Source organism: Daphnia carinata, chromosome 2 (assembly GCF_022539665.2).
Source record: "Daphnia carinata strain CSIRO-1 chromosome 2, CSIRO_AGI_Dcar_HiC_V3, whole genome shotgun sequence".
Lineage (NCBI taxonomy): Eukaryota > Metazoa > Arthropoda > Branchiopoda > Diplostraca > Daphniidae > Daphnia > Daphnia carinata.
In genome coordinates, this window is record NC_081332.1 from 4,676,400 (window position 1) to 4,694,194 (window position 17,795).

Sequence of the window (17,795 nt, forward strand, 5' to 3'; positions counted from 1 at the left end):
TCAGAACCCACCCCCCCCCGTGTGTGTGTGTGTGTTGCTCTCTCACAAACTGAAACTTCAGCAACGGCAGGAGGTTGGAAAATGGATTGATATTCTTCCACCCACCAACCTCCCTCTTCAACTCCTTGCGTTCATGTCATAAAAAGAAAAAAGGAGAACCGGTCTACTAAAGGTTTCCTCTGGCCTCATGATTCGTTCCACTGGTAATCAACAAAAGTTTTCCCAACGTACTGCAGTGAAAAGCTGCAGATGTACGTGCGGGATATTGATGGACCTTTTTTTTTTTTTTTTTTTTTTTTTTTTTAGTAATGACCGTCTGTGTGTGTGACTTCATTTTCATTCCAAATGAAAAATAGTTTTTTTTTTTTTTTTTTTTTTAAATCTTACCTCAGTGGCTGTTTTTTTGAATTCGCGACTCTGCTCGATGAGTTGCTTGCGGGCCGCTTCACTTTCATCCTGGCGCCGTCCCACTTCTGCCGCTTCGACGTCCAGCTCCCGCTGATATGAAAATAAAAATAGAAAGTTTATTTTTCGTTACGAATTATAAGAAAATTTTCAATAGAAATAGTGTGACGATATAAACATCTCATCAAAAACAAAAATGGAACAAGAACAAGAACAACAAAAGAAATAATCAAAAACTCGATTATCGATTAGATTTTGTTTTTCTTTTCTTTAGTTCAACCTCGAGGAGAAAAAAGAAAAGATTTGAGGTCGACTCTTATTTTTTCCTCACATGTCAACCGGACAACTATAGGAACCGCCTTCTTCTTTTACCCGACTCCTCCCCCTTATTCCTTCTGCGTCTCCGTCACGCATAGAGTGTGTGTGTCTATTCCATACACTCTATGCGTTGAAATACAACATGTTCGACCGACGGAAAGATTCAAATGATTGTTTTCGATTTTCTCGTCAAACTTGTACGTTTCTGATTTGCGTTACAGCCAACGTTCTGTATCGCCTTTGGCCCTTCACCAGTCAAACTGGACCCCCCCTTTCAAACAGACAAGTTTGACAGACAGAAAAAAAAAGGCAAGAAATCAAATTCTACGCGCTAGAGTAATTAAACGTAAATAACAATAATAAGCAGGTTAGGCAGAAGGGGAGAAGAAAAAAAACGAGATAGAAAGGTATCAATCCAATGATGGCGTGACGGGCCGTTAATATCTTTACATCTCCCCATTTAAGGAAAGAAAAATAAATCAAATTGGAAAAAACGAAAATCATGGGTGGGGTTGGTTCACTGACCATCGTTCCATCAGCTAATCTATTGGCAGATCGAAGAAAATGAGGCTCAAAAAACTCTTGTGAAACAAAAAGGGACTTCAAAAAAAACAAAAAAAAACAATGCGTGTCGATATGACGCGAGCGGGAAATTTGAAAAAAAAAAAAAAAAATGTTGGTGGGGCCGTCATCGAATGAGCGATCGATCGTTGCATTTTCGATGAGAGTTCGCTCTCCGTCTGCTGCTGGATTTTCTATGTCGACCGATTGAGGAAGAGAGAGAGGGGGGGCTGCGGGAAACCCATCGATCTTCACCATGTCACCGACTAATATCAGGTCTCATCTCCTGCTTATCACATGGTGTAATTGGATAGCTGTTGCCCTCATCCACCACAAATATGCCTCGCTTTTTTTTTTCTTCTTCAAATTCTTTTCTTTCTTTTTTTCGTTTAATTTTTTTCGATTGTTTCGACCCCCCTTCAGCCTTCGCACACACTCTGCTTCTATTCCATTTCGTTTTGTATCATCGTCTAGCGATTTCTCTCTTCCTATCTATCTTTCTATCCATCTATCTAATCTGTCTTATCCAAGCCAACGTCATTGATCATCACACACACAAGTTTTTATATTCGACTTATTTTCGTGCTCGGCCAATAAAAACGATTACACACGCAAAACGAACTTTGTCGCCCTTTTTTAAAATAAAAAGGTCACACGTATACGTAGCAATGGAAAAAAAAAAAAAGAGGACCTGACCAACGTTCGAATACTTTGCGCAAGTGTTCAATTATTTGATCAAAAAGAATTCGACCCCCCCCCCCAACCTCTCGGGATATTTATTCCACTTCGGGAGTCTTTCCGATTCTTTTTATTTCTTGCGCAACATTTTTTTCCCCCTTCTTTCTTTCTTCTTTTCTATAATGCATGGCCGTCCATTCGCTTCTGTTTATTTATTTATTTTTTTTTATCCTTTCTGTAATGCAAGGCTTCGTTCGATGCGCACTGGGCCGTCCGCTGGTGCGTGCAAAAGAGACTGCCGGATAAAAAAGATAAAATAAAAAGGGGCGATGGAGAAAAAGGAATGAGATCGGACGTAATTCACTACCAATCAGCACAGGGAAAACAAAAATAAAAGTTAAAACATCCTCCCCCCTTAAGCCGATGCGAGAGTACTTTCTCTAATTCTATCAGCACATCTAAAATGCCAACACGCAAAGCTAAATTTCAGTTACGAAGAAAATCTCATCCCAATTTTTTTTTTTTTTTTTCGTTTTTTTTTTTTTTTTGAAATTACAGCTAAACAAGAAATTCATTAACTTGGACTAGTTAAATAAGAATGCTTGTCATAGATTGATGATTTTCTATGGGAACGCAAATTCAATTAACATTTCGAATTTCATTAACAAGAAAGCAAAATCCTTTCCACCGGAAGTGACAAATCACGAAACAAAAACCGTCAAACGAACAAAACGCTGGCAAAAAATAAAATAAAAACAATGAATTCTTTGTAGCCAAATGTGTCCACAATGAGAACAACAAGGTCTTTCCACCCAACGGTCTACTGAATAAACAATTACACCAGCATCAAAAGTCCCTATTTTTTCATCAATTAAAAGGGCGTGGGAGCTGTTAACTATCTTTAACTCCGCGCCATTGACAACTGTCGACAATTATGCAACGCGAAAGACAGTAGCTTTTTCTTCAGCACCTTCCAAATAAAAAAAAAAAGTCCCCCTCCACTTTTACTGTTACGCATTAACAGTTTCATTCCAACGGCAGGTTGTCTACCTTTTTTTTTTATAATTATCAATGAGAAAATGTGTAGTCTCATTCCTTTAAGAAAAGAAAATTTGAATTCATTGAAAAAAAAAGCAGGTACTGTACTGGTAAATACGTAATACATTCAAAAGTAGGAAGCGTTTTAATTCATCATAATGTATGCATCTTCGTTCCGCCTTCGAACCATCACGTATTTTATTATACATCTATCTGCCTTTTTTTTTTCTTCCAAGACCCAATGTTGAGAGAGAAATCACACCCGACAACTCTGGCCATCAAACACGGGCACAGGATTCACGCTGGTTTCTTCAAATTACATGGGGGGAAAATCGAAATAACAGCTGCACAGCAGCAGACGGATCAGAAAAAAGAAAGAAACTGGATTTCACAGCATGTGTAAAAACGAAATGCTTACGTACAAAAAGATGTATTCCAGATGCGATATTGCCATCTATCATATAGCCAAAACGTACGTGTGTTGCGACTCTATCCCAATTCGTCAGTCTCGTTTCACAGATTTTCATCGATCAAAAATCACCCCCCCTCCTTAAAAAAAAAAAAAAAAAAATGAAATACACGAATCCAATCATTCCGAACCCATTTTAGATTGCATTTCCATTTCGCTTCAACTGGAATTTTAAAAAACTAAAAAAAAAAAAAATGATTTCATTGACTTGGAAAATGGATCGTCGAGAAAAATTCACGAGGTAAAAATAAAATGATTCGATTTTCGTATGTGCCAAGTGAATAATATGAGATGAGTTGTACGATGTGCCGTCTCGGTAATTGATTTATACACGAGGGCTTCTAATAGAAAAAGAACTGTTGCTTTTTTTTTTCTTTCGGTGAGAAACGTCGCTCAGTTTCACCACAATCATCAGTCATCGCACCGAATGAGCATCTCAAGAAAAAGAAAAAAAATCTTGTTCGACTGAACAAAAAAAAAGGGGAAAAATTAGACTTGCATTTTCATTGCCTCACCGAAAAAAAACCCGCATCGATGGGGGAAAAAAATGCAAATCATTTCCCTTTCACACAGAATTCAATAAGTGCCATCAATCATTCAAATCAGTATTTAATTTCTTTCTCTCTCTCTCTCGTTAGAAATGAATTCAAAGATCTCAACTCTATTTTGAATGACGAAGGCTACGATGAATCTACGTTAACGTGAACGATACGCGATTGACGCGTGCACATTGACGCAAACGTGCCCTAAACAAGGGAGGAAATCAAATAATAAGACACGAAAAATAATCAAAATACAAAAAAAATACAAGTGGAAGAAACAAGACGATGGCCCTCAAGAGTCCAAAGAGCAAGTGACTCGTTAATAATCATCAAAAACAAACAAGGAGATGAAGGAGGGCAAGTGGGTCAAATCACTGCTCCCACTCGTACCTCAGCAATAGATATATTTAGATAAATATAACATGATGGCGATAGATGATGTACGGACGACCTTACGCAACAGACAATAAGATTTTCTAAAAAAAAAAAGTAAATAAATAAAAAGGGAAAAGTCGGGCCTCTCGGTTCTCGATTGGCTTCGGGGCAAGACTCGCTGTTGTGGGGTGACGGCCGCCATGGCTGCTCATTGTAGGAAAATAATGAGCAAAAAAGCCAGCCAAACGTGATCTTAACGTCCCTTATATCGCTGTTGCCGGGCCTCTTCAAAATAAATAGAAAAACAAAACACGGACGCGTTTCGCACCGAACGTTTGTCAAAAACGGAGGAGGAACGGGGGGGAAAGCCAGGAGTTCGTGATGTTTGCTCGGCACTCACCGGCATCGCCCCGTTCAAAAACATGGACACACACACACACAACAAACATTATACACACACAAGGTTTCCTCCTCCCCATCAGGTTAATGAGAACGGACTTTCATCAGCCATTCATCATCAGTAGAAATGCAATTGGACCTCATTAAGGTGACAGCCTTTCTCTCCATTTTTTGGAGTTAAAAAAAAAATAACCTACCCCGACTATAACAAAAGGCTCCTTCCTACGCCAGCGGGGAGGCACAATGATATTCCCTTTCAAATCACACAAAAATCTCTTTTTTTGCATACTACTACACTTATACAATCAACAAAGACTCGCTCCTATTAAACACGCGCGCACTCGACACATCTCTCCCTCCCCCCCCCCTTTAACCAGACCATTTGTATATCAGAGAGAAACGAGATATCCGTTTGCTTGTGAATCAGTTGAAGAAGAAAACGGGCGACAGGGGATGAAATCTGTCAATGTTGAAAGTCCTTCAAAAAAAAAAAAAACTTCTTTTTTTTTTTACAGGCGTATAAAATAGACACGACGATTTAAAAAATTGAAACTCTTGACAAAAAAGTCCTCCTGAACTCTCCCCCCGCCATAACAGAAGAAAAAAAAAGTTCTTTTGAACTTTTTTTTCCCCTTTGATATTGACGTCATTCAATTTCATTGCAAGCCTGCATTATTCACGCGCCGCCATATCGTTCCCGTTGGACATATTTTGAACAAGAATAGGGGCCCCCGCTTTTTTCCATAATACCAAAAATGGGAAAGATACGACAAACCAAAACGCTTTGCGATTGTAGGAACATTCCCGCGTGTAGGTTGCACGAAAAATCCCCAAAGATTCTACAGGAAACAAGCGAAACACGGAGGTATTGCTATATGGGCATCTCTTTAAATATATCAAAAGCCAACAAATCGCCGTTGAGAGGTTTCAGTGTGTACGTTCTACTTTTCCGTCCTAAGTGGTGTGTAGTACACGGACACGGATCGTGAACACTGCGAATCGTGCACTGAATTATTCAATCGACTTGCCCAGAGGCCTCAATAAAATATACAAAAACTACACTCGACGACACACACAAAAAAGGAAGCTTTTCCGACTTTACCCCTAAAAAAAAATACCTCTCCTAATCCCGAAGCTAATGACCAACTGGACTGTAATCATCTTAGACGTTAAGTGATAAAACAGCTTGACATTTAGCCATCGTTGATTCCAAGAAGAGAAAATAAACTGGGTCCAAATTCTCTACCTTTCAAAAAAAAAAAAAACTTTTTAATTTATTGATGATGGGCGGAGAGCTCTCTTTGTGCACCTCATCAATAGCAAATGAAGTGTGTACACTAAGTGTAACGGGTATTTTTTTTTTTTTTTTTTTTTTTTTTGTTTCTCCGAGAAACGCGGACAGCATCTCTTTTACGGCGTTAATGAAGGGAATCAAAGATTCAGCCCGACAGACATCCCCCACCCCCGTTGGCGGAAATCGATGCCTTTTCAACAAGAAACAAGAGAAAGAGTCTCTAAAGGCAAAAACGTAAAAGATCAAAAGAACGAACGAATAAAAAAAAAAGGGGGGGGGAAATCAAACGAGCCACTTGGGGGTTCTATACACACGCATGTACAGTACAGTACACGTAATATTCAGAAAAGAGAAGGGGGGGGGTCTTGAACTAGACACAGAAGGTACTTGTGTATTGGCCATCATTTCGAGGAAGGACGGAATGGCCCAGCAGCAATCGGCGATTCGATTTCCATCGCACATCTCTCTCGGCCAAATTCAATTGTGTCTGTGTGTGACGGGACGGACTTGATATCCGCCGAAAGGAACAACAAGAAAACAAAAAAAAAATGGGGGAGAAGACGGCAGTTGAATCGCCAATGCTCCGCTTGTATAAATAACTACATCTCAGTCATGGCCGGCAGCAATAGTATCCCCCCCCATTTTTTTTTTGCTTCGCATCAATTTATATTTCGCCCATAAACAGTTCAATTTGTTTCAAAGAGTCAAGTACAGAAATTCACTTTTTTTTTACGGCCAGCCCTAGAAAAAAAACAAAAAGGACATCTAGTCCAGACGCAATATGGAGATACAATCCAATCAAATTCCCTATATTGCCAATTGAAACGACAATAGAAAGAATTTGGACAAAAAAAAAAAAGCTATCGGGCAACTCGATCAAATCAAAAGTCTTTGCTAGACGAAAACAAAACGTCTATACAGCGTATAAACTGAACTATTTTGTTAGGGTTTTCTATTTAAAAAAAAAATAGAGATAAACAACCAATAAAGAAGGAAAAAAACCCATTGGCTTTTACTGCGGGAGTTTAGCGGTGGCGCCACCGTACAGAGACGAACTTCAAAAAAAAAAGTCATTTAAATTTTTTTTAAATTCGTATAATACATTATCTGACAGGTGTTGTATGTATTGTGTGTCTCTAAAAGTATTTTTTTTTAAAGTCTTGGCATTTCATCAGCTCAAAAGCGAGACACAGGCAATAAAATGCACACAGCCGGGCCCGATGATGTCGTACGACGACGCGTCGCACCATAAATCAACAAGATACACATAAAAAAAAAAAAAAATAAATAAAAACGTATTCAACGTTGGGGATGTGTGCGTGTGTGTACAATCCGACGTGAGGTATCGCATTTTCCCTATTGGCCAATAGCTGCTCGTCTTTGATTCCCCACCAGAAACACAAAAAATGATTTCCCACATTTCTTTTTTTTTTTTCAGATTCCAAAAAGACACGTCATTTTGAAGAACATCACTTTTGATGTGCTACCCATATTTAATAAAAAAAAAAAAAACAGAAGGACAAACGCCAAAATGGAATCCATAAACTTTCTCTTTGTTAAAGTGAGGACCAACTAGTAGCCAAACATCTCCATCTTTTCGCTCGACGCTCTTCTTTTGCGCTGACGGACAAAACTGAATAGCAATCAGCAAAGCTACCGGTCATACGTGAGACAGCCAGCTGGCCCCCCTCCCCGCAAAAACTCTGTACATTCAAAAAGCGAGGCGAGGAAACGCCAGTTGTTCATTCCAGCCCTCCAAAATGAATCGGGATTATGTACGCCCCAAGAAGTCACCGTTTGCCTTCACGCGTGTAAAAACTCGCACACCAGACTTTTCGAGGGAGGGACGAAGAAAGAGGAGGGGAAGTGTCTCGCAATCAACACGATGATCACTGACCGTGCGATATTTTTTAAGAGCAAAAAAGAAAAAAAGCGAGAGAGAAAGTGACGGCCAAGAGATACATGTCCAATCTCACGCCGGACCGTTGTCCATTTTCCCAACTCTATATATTTATTAGAAAATATTAGAAAAAAAGGGCCAAAAGCTTCTTCCGTCTGTCATATATATTTCTATTTTCTATATATATTTATTTTTATTATTTGTGTGTGTGTGTGTGTGTGTGTCGGTCATTGTTTTTGGTCAGACTAAACACTCACTAACTTACGTATCATGGCAAGGGAGAAAAACGAAATGTGTGCGACACGTGTGTTTGGCTTGCGCTATACAACTGGATCACGTCCCGCTTCGGCTACGATATGAACTTTTTTTTTTTTGGAGGGAAGGGGGTTGTTGATTAGAAGCACGGACCCGTGGGCGGCTCACTCCCACCCTTCAACCCCACCCTAACCCTCGTAAATGAGAAGTCGTTCATTGCCTGTCGCTTTTTAGCTTGCCGATATTATACGCAACAGCAGGAAAAACAAAAGCAAGTTGGTTACCCCAGACGATCTTATCAACCTACCCCTCCGTTTACACACACATTATATAGGCTACGCTACGCAACACACCCAGTCTCTCACACGAGCTTTTCATTTCGATTTATCAAACAAAAATAAAAACGAGGGGTGCGGGCCAGAACCCTGCCATTATTATTTAGAAATTCAGTCAACGTTTGGCTTCCCATCAAACGTATTATGCATGTGTGTAGGAGGAAGGGCGACCGAGCACTGATGAACCGTTCATACACACAACAAAAGACTCGAACGTCGGGGAAATATCGAACGGGATAAATTGCGCAAAACGACAATTCATTTATTAAAAAAAAAAAAAAAATCCCCCCCCCCCCGTTATTAATCGCTTCACACATACACACACATACACACACACACACACACACATACACATGCACATATTGCTCAAAAATATAATAAGAAATAGTAACAGCGGCATCGGCTGTTATTCGGGCGACCGGGGGAGGAAATCGCGCAATGCTCCTCCTTGTAACTCAAATGTGTCTAGCCGCGGCCTGCGATATTATTATTACAATAATCAGCGACTGTCCCTATACTATCTAGCAAGCAGTTGCGCTATATCTCATTTTCTTTGATGAGCAAACAAAAATCCCTTTGGCCATCAACTTTTTTTTTTCGTCCGCCTGTCGCCCAAATCAACCCCACGTCACTAACTCTTACCCTTCCTCCTATGAAGCGAGAGAAAGAGAAAAAGAAAAAAGAGGCAGAAAACAATAATTTGATGAACGGATATCGCCGGACACGCTTCTTCTTCGTTATAGCGAGAACGGGCGGATAGCTTCGGGAAATGACGCGTTTCATAACGTCAAAAGATTTGATGGCCATCTACAACAACTGATCCAGCCCCCCCCCCCCCGTCACAAGTCCGGCTACAGTAATAAGGAATAAACAAAAGAGTCTCGCTTTTGATGCGGTCCACCAGTTCCCAATCCCCCCCCCCTTTTTTTCCCGTTTCTGTTTCGCCTAACAGACATAAGCGCATTGTAATCCTTGGGCCGGCCGTTTGCTCGACACACAACCGAGCGTGAAATTAACCGGGCATCTTTGGCCATTAAGAGACGAGCTTTGGGGCGGGTGGGTTGTATTTATATATATTGCGCCACTGTACACACAAACAAAACAAAAGTTGGATTTTTCTCCCTTTTGTTTTATTGCATCTTTTGTTTTCACTTTATTCGAATCAATATCAACTTGATGAGAAAATAATGACAACATCATGAAAAGCCTAAGGTCACACAAGTTTCTAAAGTCTATTTGACTTTGATTTCAAAAATGTACTAATGAATTCTAATGTAAAAAAAGCACTTGTCAACGAACATCTTGACTAATAAGGGACGGATCAAAAGCGGTAAAAAAAATGTTTCTTTTCCTACTGAAAATCGCTTGTGCCTACACAAAAGGACGAGACTTGTGAATTGAATAATCCTCATTAGGATCCCAGTTGCACGTTCACTACGTGGTCACAGCCTCATTTTAGCCATTGTCCACTATGAACGAGGATGTTAGGATTTTTTTTTTTTTTTTTACGTGACATCCTCTTCTCTATTCTCTACTTTGATCGTGCACATCATTAGCTCAACGTCGCAAACAAACACACGGAATGATTCACCGCCGAGAACGTCATCAACTTTTAGCCAAAGCAAACGGAAATCAAATCTTTTTTGACACGAAAACTCGGTAGAATGTTTGAATCAATCAAGAATCGACGGGTGTAACACAACAAAAAGGAGCGACACACGGTCGTGTTGTTCCGTGAATTGCATACACAAAAAGTAGAAAATAAAATCTTTAAAACATCCAAACACTACTCTCTTTGATCGAACCTTTTCAGCCGATTGCTGCTGTCGGAGCGCGACAACTTCCTTTTTTTTTTGTGACATTCGTTTTATCAACAAATGTTCAATGGCTATATATCCCCCCTTCTTTTTACCCACTGCGAATCGGTTCAACTGTGTAAAAAGCTACAGACGAGATTTGATGCTTTCGAGCTCGATTGGAATATTGCAGAAAGGGGTCGGGAGGAAGAAAAAAAAACTATCGTAAAATATACCGAACCTCCCCTCCCCCCCATCATCAATGACGGCAATATCATATGTCTCCACACAGAAAGAAAAAAAACAGCTTCCATTTTTTTTTCCTCCTCAAAATCACTCGATATGCATAAAAAACAGGGCGGAGCTACTTGTTTACTACACTCTGATAAAATGAAAATAAATCAAGTATTATTTTTTTTTAGGAGGAGTGATGAAAAGAAAAAAGAATTATAATTTCCGATTCGTTTTACTATGCCAAATATTTACGATGTGACACGTAATGCGAATGGATGACTTTACAACAGCGAGGCCAAAAAAACGGACGGACAAGAAGTTGAGAACTGAACTCTCGAGGAATATCGACGCACGATCGGATCAATCATACAAATTTCCTTCCGGGCTTTAAAGAAAACGATCTAAAAAAAACCTTCATAAATCGGCCCCCGTCTTACATGCATAAAACCCAAAAGTTTTCGGAACAAGCAAATGGAGAAAAAAAAAAACGACTTGATGGCAATTGCATTTAGATTGTTGTCGCCATAAAAGCGGAAAAAAAGAAAGAGACTGTTAGATGTTTTTAGTGATGGTTAGACGATCATCAGAGACGACACCCTTCCGTACCACCCACTCCCTGGCGTCCTCATGTTTGTTAGATATATATACACACACACACACAGACGGGATTAAGTAAGCCATCCCGTCCACCCCAAAATGGGTATTAGCAATCGTAACAAGTAACGGGTAGGCACAGAGCCCATGCAAACTTTGAATAATGCAATAGCATTCGGTATCAGCAACGTCAAGATCTCGTGTGTCCCCCTTCGCCCCTCAAGACCAAAACAAAAAACAAATGACTAATCAAATCATGTTCCCACGTCCAATGCAACGGGCTCACCCAATTGCGTTACCGTTTATAGACGCAAGACGACAACGACACGCACTGCACATCCACTCAACGACAAACGAAACAACTTAGGAAATGGATACAAAAAAACAGTCAACTATCCGGATGAAAAACGAATCCAAGTCCAAACGGATGGAATATAATTTAGACCCCCTATTCTCTCTCCCTAGCCCTTAACTAAGAAAAACAAAACGGACAGGCAGTGATGTATTATTACTTAACGGCCCTGAAAGCTAAAGAATCTACTTGATTGCAATCTCACACAGTTGACAGAAAAAATGAGAATAAAACAAACAATTGGATTGGGTTACATTTTTCTCTCCTCCCCACCCTGTAAAAATTGAAAAAAAGCAGGGTGACAAACGACGGCCAGAGTGTCACAGAGCGACAAGAGTTTCCTCTCAGTTCAACGTCGACAGTAAAAGAAGTGGGCGAGGTTTCACCCCCCCCCCCCAGTTATTAACGATGATGACGATCCCCCAATTGGAAAGCAAAAGAAAATTGGAACTAGGACACGATCCTTCATCGGACCGCAAATCGCATCTCGACCAGCCGTTTCCAGCGGATTAACTCGACTGGACCTTCATTAAGCGGCCAGACGCGGACTGATGGCTGTCGATTTATCAGCTGACTTTGACTGAAATCTCGCACTTTATTTTCAATCTGCTGGCTGTTCGTATAACGGTCACCACACAGAGGAAAACAGAAAATAAAGCCCCGCCATTTATTTCCTTAAATGAAGCCAATATCAACCGCCCACTCACGCTGGCCATTATCAGCAGCACCATATTGTTTACCCGCTTCGAAAATAACATCCACGCTATCAAATGTTATAGCAGTTTCGCCTCCCCCAAAGACTTCACTTCTAACCTCCCATTCAAACGATTCTTTGCGCGAAACAGCAAAAGTTTTGTTGTTTTGTTTTGTTTTTAAAGGAGATTTACGTGTGGCTGTCGTGTTATGTCAACGGTGCAATGAAAATGGCAAGAGGTTCCGAACGGAACGTTAAAAGAGATCAACTTGTGGTCATAATAAACGACTGCTGAAACATTACAAAGAACAAGGAGGGAAAGAGGGTGAAGATGGCTATGCAAATCAAGTTGCATATCTCTTCGTCTCTGTTGTCGTCGCTCTTTTTGATGTAGACGAAAAGCTGCGGCGACATCTCCATGTTCAGCTTGCAGATAGAACAGCAAAAGAAAAGAAATCGTGTGGCAGCGTCACAGTCACTTCTCTTCTCCCCCGACACATCCGATACTTTTCCATCAGAGCCATCTCTTTGATTTTCCAAACCATTGCCTCGTGAATTCCCCCCAGTGACAGAGCCAATCTCTCCAGCGAAAAGAAAAAGGCATATGATAACTGGCCCTATATGGACGCTTCATTCGTTTAACATGCATTTTGTGCTACGAGTTTTGTCCGCCCCAGACAGAACAAGAGAGCTCAATAGCTACTTTGAATTGCAAACAGCCTATTTATAGGATGAAAAAAAAGAAAGTAAATGCTACAAAAACGCATCTTTCTTTATTTCTGTCCCTTTCAAGCTGAAAAACGATTCCCTGGCTATATTGTCCATCCCATTCGCAGGGTAAACAGATGTTTGGAGAGTTACGATGGCTTAATATCGACTACCATTTCCATCCAGCAGAAGTAAAGCAACAATGTGAAAACAGGCAAAATAGGTTGTCACCAGTTCAAAAATATGGTCCATTCCACTACGATATTTTTGAAAATGATGAAGCCCTAGCGCAACAGACACCATGTTGTAATACGAAAACAAATCGATTTGTGAAATGTAGGGTAATCGTCAACTATCGGCAAAATTAGCGCCAAAAAATCAATGCAAGTGGTAGGATGTGGAGGATAGGGAAAATGAGTCATCAGGCATACTGCAATAAAAAAGCAAATCGATTTGTGAAACGTAGGTAATCGACAAGTATCGGCCAAAATTGGCGCCAAAAAACCAATGCAAGTGGTGCGATGTAGGGGATAACATGAGTCATCAGGCATGTTGCAATAAAAAAGCAAATCGATTTGTGAAATGTAGGGTAATGGGCAATTATCCGCTGAAATTGGCGCCAAAAATCAATGCAAGTGAGGGATAGGTAAGATGAGTCACCAGGCATGTTGCAACAAAACGCAAATTGCTTTGTGAAATGTAGGGGAATGGTCAAGTAACGGTCGAATTGGCGCCAAAAATCTATACACGTATTTCGAAAAGTGGAATGGGGAAAGATCTGGAAAATTAACTTAACATTCCAGCTTTCAACAAATTGAATTGATACTCTAAAAGAAAAGAATCTTCAATATTAAATTGTTGCAAGTTTTGCTTTGGTGAGCAAACTTTGTAAAAAAAACAAACAAACAAAACAAGTCCTGAACTTGTTGCCCAAATTACAATCAACAATTCTAAAAATGTCTTAAATCAACTTCTAGAAGATAAAGATAGTTACAACTATCTTTAGGACACAAAAACAGATAGGAATGAAAAGAAAATCTCGGTAAAAGAAGATACGAAGGCTAAAGCACGTGGGGAATAAAAGTTTCAAAACGTGTCGCGTTGGCATCGAGCCATCCCTTTCCCAGAATCAAAAAATGACCGTTCCAGTAAGAATGGCAAGCAAATTTCGTACCAAAAAACAATCCAGAAACATTCACGGTCACAAGTTGCTAAAGATAATTAAATTAATCTAACCTGTACGGTCGGCAAGTCGAAATTCTTCCATTGATTCAGCACACCACTCAATTTTAAAGCCATGTTGGCAACTGAAATTTTATGCAATCGTCTGCTCGGACGATAACAACGGAAGAGCCACCTAGCGGTATTGACATTTTGAAGTCAATTCTCATCGAAGATTCCAACAAATTCTTATTACATTTATTTGTCCCAAACATGTAAAAAAAACTAACGTTTGATCAATAATCCTAAATGTTGAATTTATCATATTTTACTAAATTAAGGGTCCAAGTCGAATTTCTTCATAAAACAAAATAGACTGTGGTGGCACCAACACGTTTGCTACGTGTCAGGTGTTAGCAGAAGGCATAAATGATCTCAGTTGTTCTTGAATATTCTTTATCATTTTTCTTCAATCAAGGTACGAATCGATACGAATCATGAATAATACAGAAGGCATCCCTAAAGTTCTATCTCGAGCTCGTATGACCTTACGGGCTAAGTTGACAATAATTAGTTTAATCTTGATCATCGGTAGTATCATTGGCATGATCTGTATCAACATATACATGCCGGTCACTCTACCGGGACATTGCCAGACAGTCACAGTTTGCGAGCCTACTTCACTGGATAATGAAGCTCAAATTTATCCACTAAATCAGATCAAGAACGCAATTACTGCTTTTACTTAACCCGGAAACCACAACCCAGACAACCCAGAAAAGGAGGTGGACAAATAATGATACTGTAAAGTTTTCATGAGTTTGTGCATTCGCCATTTTTTTTGCGTGTGTGTCGAAGTCAACGATACTGAAACGTTTCGACGTACCTGTAAGAAGAAAGGAGGTGTACAAACAATGATACCGTCAAGTTTCATGAATTGTACGCATTCGCCATTATTTTTGTCGAAGTCAACAAAATTAAACTGAAAAGTTGCAACGTACCTGAAAGAGCAAAGGAGGTGCACAAACAATGATACTGTATGATTTCATGAATATCATGCATTCACCGTTTTTCGTGTCGAAGTCAATAAAACTAAACTGAAAAGTTGCAACATACCTAATAGAGCAAAGGAGGTGCACAAACAATGCCTCTAAGGTTTCATGAATTTCATGCATTCACCAGTTTTTTGTGTCGAAGTTAACAAAACTAAACTGAAAAGTTGCGACGTGTACACATCATTTGACTTAATCAGAAATACATTGATATCTGACAAACATGCTCTCTTTCTTTTTTTTTTTTTTTTTACTTAATTTACTATCAAATCACTCTACATGAAAACACGCCACAACAACAAAAATGTATGCATAGTACCAATTCCTTTTGCAAAACAGAAATAGTAAAGGTTTGCCGAACGAATCAGTACAGGAGGGGGTTGACGTTGCATATCGTAACGTGGAAGAAGTTAAATAAAACTAGCATACATGTACATATATGTATCTCAGCTGGAATGGTTGACTGTTCCACATGAAGATGTGTTGCATGACACATTTGGAGAGGAAGAAAGATCAAAGCTATGCTCATCGCTCACGTACGTCTTTGAGTGCTCGCGTTCTGAAAGCAGAAGCAGCGGCAATACTCATTCGGGTAGACATTTTAATGAATTGATGATTTACCACACTCCAACAAATTGGATTGTGCGACGATTATCACAGTGTTCGCCATCACATCTTCTCTCGATGCCGTAAAGCGCACTGGGATCCATGTGTCTGTCGTCTAATGGTCAAAAATAAAAGGAAACGAAGAAAGACATTAAAAACTGGATACACGAGTCATTATATAGCTCTCGATTGAATCACGCAACATTATTTTATCAACAAAAAGCAATACAGCGAAAAAAGAAACGATGACGAGCCATCAGGAAGAAGATGGGTTCAAAAGTTACGACATCGAGCTGTAGCACTTTATAGGAAAACTTGTTTTTGACTTTGGTTATACGCAGAAAGGGGAAGATCGAATGAGTGGAAAGAGATGGATGTCCGCTGGAGCGTCGTGGAGAAAGCGATGAAGCGGCCTTCTCCATCGACATGATTAAGACGACCGCCGTTCTCTTTCTGCGGTTCGTCGCATCGTTTGCAAAAGGGCATTTACGAACCATTGATTGTGTGTGTTCTCTGTTGATTTAGTGTGGACATGGAAATGGAACTAGAGACATTATCTTTGGCCTCCGCTAAGCATCACATCACCACTGATGGCAATGAAATAATGCAAACTTTTCAAATTGATTGCATTTCTTTCCGACGAGATTTTTATCTAATATTCTTTTTCTTTTGTATTTCTTGATTTGTTTTGTTCTAATTCTTTCTATAGTTTCCAATAGGGAGAAGCAGGATTATCTTTCTGTTTGCGGACCATTTAGCGGAGCAGCTAGAAGAGTCGAGTAGGACTCGACAAAGAAGATTGAGAACAAGAGCAGCGACTCTATAGGTCGCGTGTTGCGCTAGCTGAATTCTTCTTTTTCACGTCAACATGTAGGGGGGCACTCTGTGCATTGTGTTACAAAAGCCAGTGACGCGTATGCAAATCAATGCCTCGCTATATACATCGTCATCAGTTCATTTCTCAGGGCATTCGTTCTGTCATTTTCTTTTTGTTTTCCTTTCTTTTTTAACGACCGGATTTTCCTTGTGAACGCCTCGCCGAACCGCCGAGCGACTCCTTCCAACTCAATGGATTCGGTCGCCTTCTACTCATCTCGATCCGCTTCGGACCGTCTCCGCTTTTGATTCGTCGCCTCACCAGCTTCTTTAATGGCGAAATACAACTGTCGAAGTCTAAAAGCTCTAAGTCGTCTTCTTTGACCGACGAGGAGATAAATCCATCTATTACTAAATTAAGTAAATTGGAAAATCACTTGCCTACACGGCCTAGCTTGTAGTAAGTCGTTCGGCCTGCTGAAATACTTGCCGTACAGCCGGTTCCCTTTAATTGCCATCCGGACAAATGGGCTGACGTGGAAAGGGGGTTACGCCATCCGCCGGTTCCCGTTCGTTTCATTCCTTGTCTGTTTAATCCAGCGTTCATTTCCAGACGCCCAGCCGTCTCATTATTGACGAGAATTCCGAGCGTTCAAAGTTTAAAGCATGACATTAGTACAACTCCGATGGATTGAACTCTCTTTTCACATCCTTTCTCGTACCATTCCCAATCTTATAACAGCACTCCGTTCTGTCCAACTATCTTAAAGCCCTTTCAATATATTTCTAATTGTCTAAAAGCTACCGTGAACAAGTACAAAGACAGATTGCCACGTCTCGATAACGTTCACAGATGACAGCAAAATGGGTAGGAGTGAGAATAAGATGTGGACGTACAAACGTAATAAAACAAATTCATAGCCATTAATAATAGCACTAAGCAGTATTAAGCTAATGAATTTATTCCCTGTGTTTTACATTTCTTTTCTATATGGTATGTCTAGGACTGGAAAGCTTGTGTCAAACAACCGTTCAGGGGAGAAATTCATCTTTGAAGAATTAGTTCCTTTCGCTCTGACAATTCACATGTCATAGTCGACTGCATAAAATTCGTAGACTTTTTTCGTACCAAGTTATTTTTTGCATTATGCACAAGCTATTTTATGCCCTTAAGGAGCCTAAATTCTATCAAACAGTTTAAGAAACGTACCTG

General features: G+C 40.0%; 1 protein-coding gene and 1 long non-coding RNA gene across 2 annotated transcripts in view; both read right to left on the reverse strand.

The window, feature by feature from the left end:
* The window catches only part of LOC130686968 (homeobox protein cut-like), a 154,577-nt gene extending 140,292 nt beyond the window's left edge, over positions 1-14,285 (reverse strand). Inside the window, exons 1-2 of the mRNA XM_057510128.2 lie at positions 14,184-14,285; positions 388-498 (exon numbers count right to left, since the gene is read on the reverse strand). Coding sequence (XP_057366111.1) covers positions 388-498; positions 14,184-14,246 — 174 coding nt within the window. The 5' untranslated portion in view covers positions 14,247-14,285. The remainder of the gene's footprint in view (positions 1-387; positions 499-14,183) is intronic.
* Positions 14,286-15,511: 1,226 nt separating this feature from the next.
* Positions 15,512-17,507, reverse strand: LOC132088584 (uncharacterized). The gene is made up of 2 exons (XR_009422065.1): positions 16,995-17,507; positions 15,512-16,939 (listed from the first exon to the last, which is right to left on the reverse strand). It is a non-coding gene; the product is annotated as an uncharacterized LOC132088584 (long non-coding RNA).
* Between the last annotated feature and the right edge of the window lie 288 nt (positions 17,508-17,795).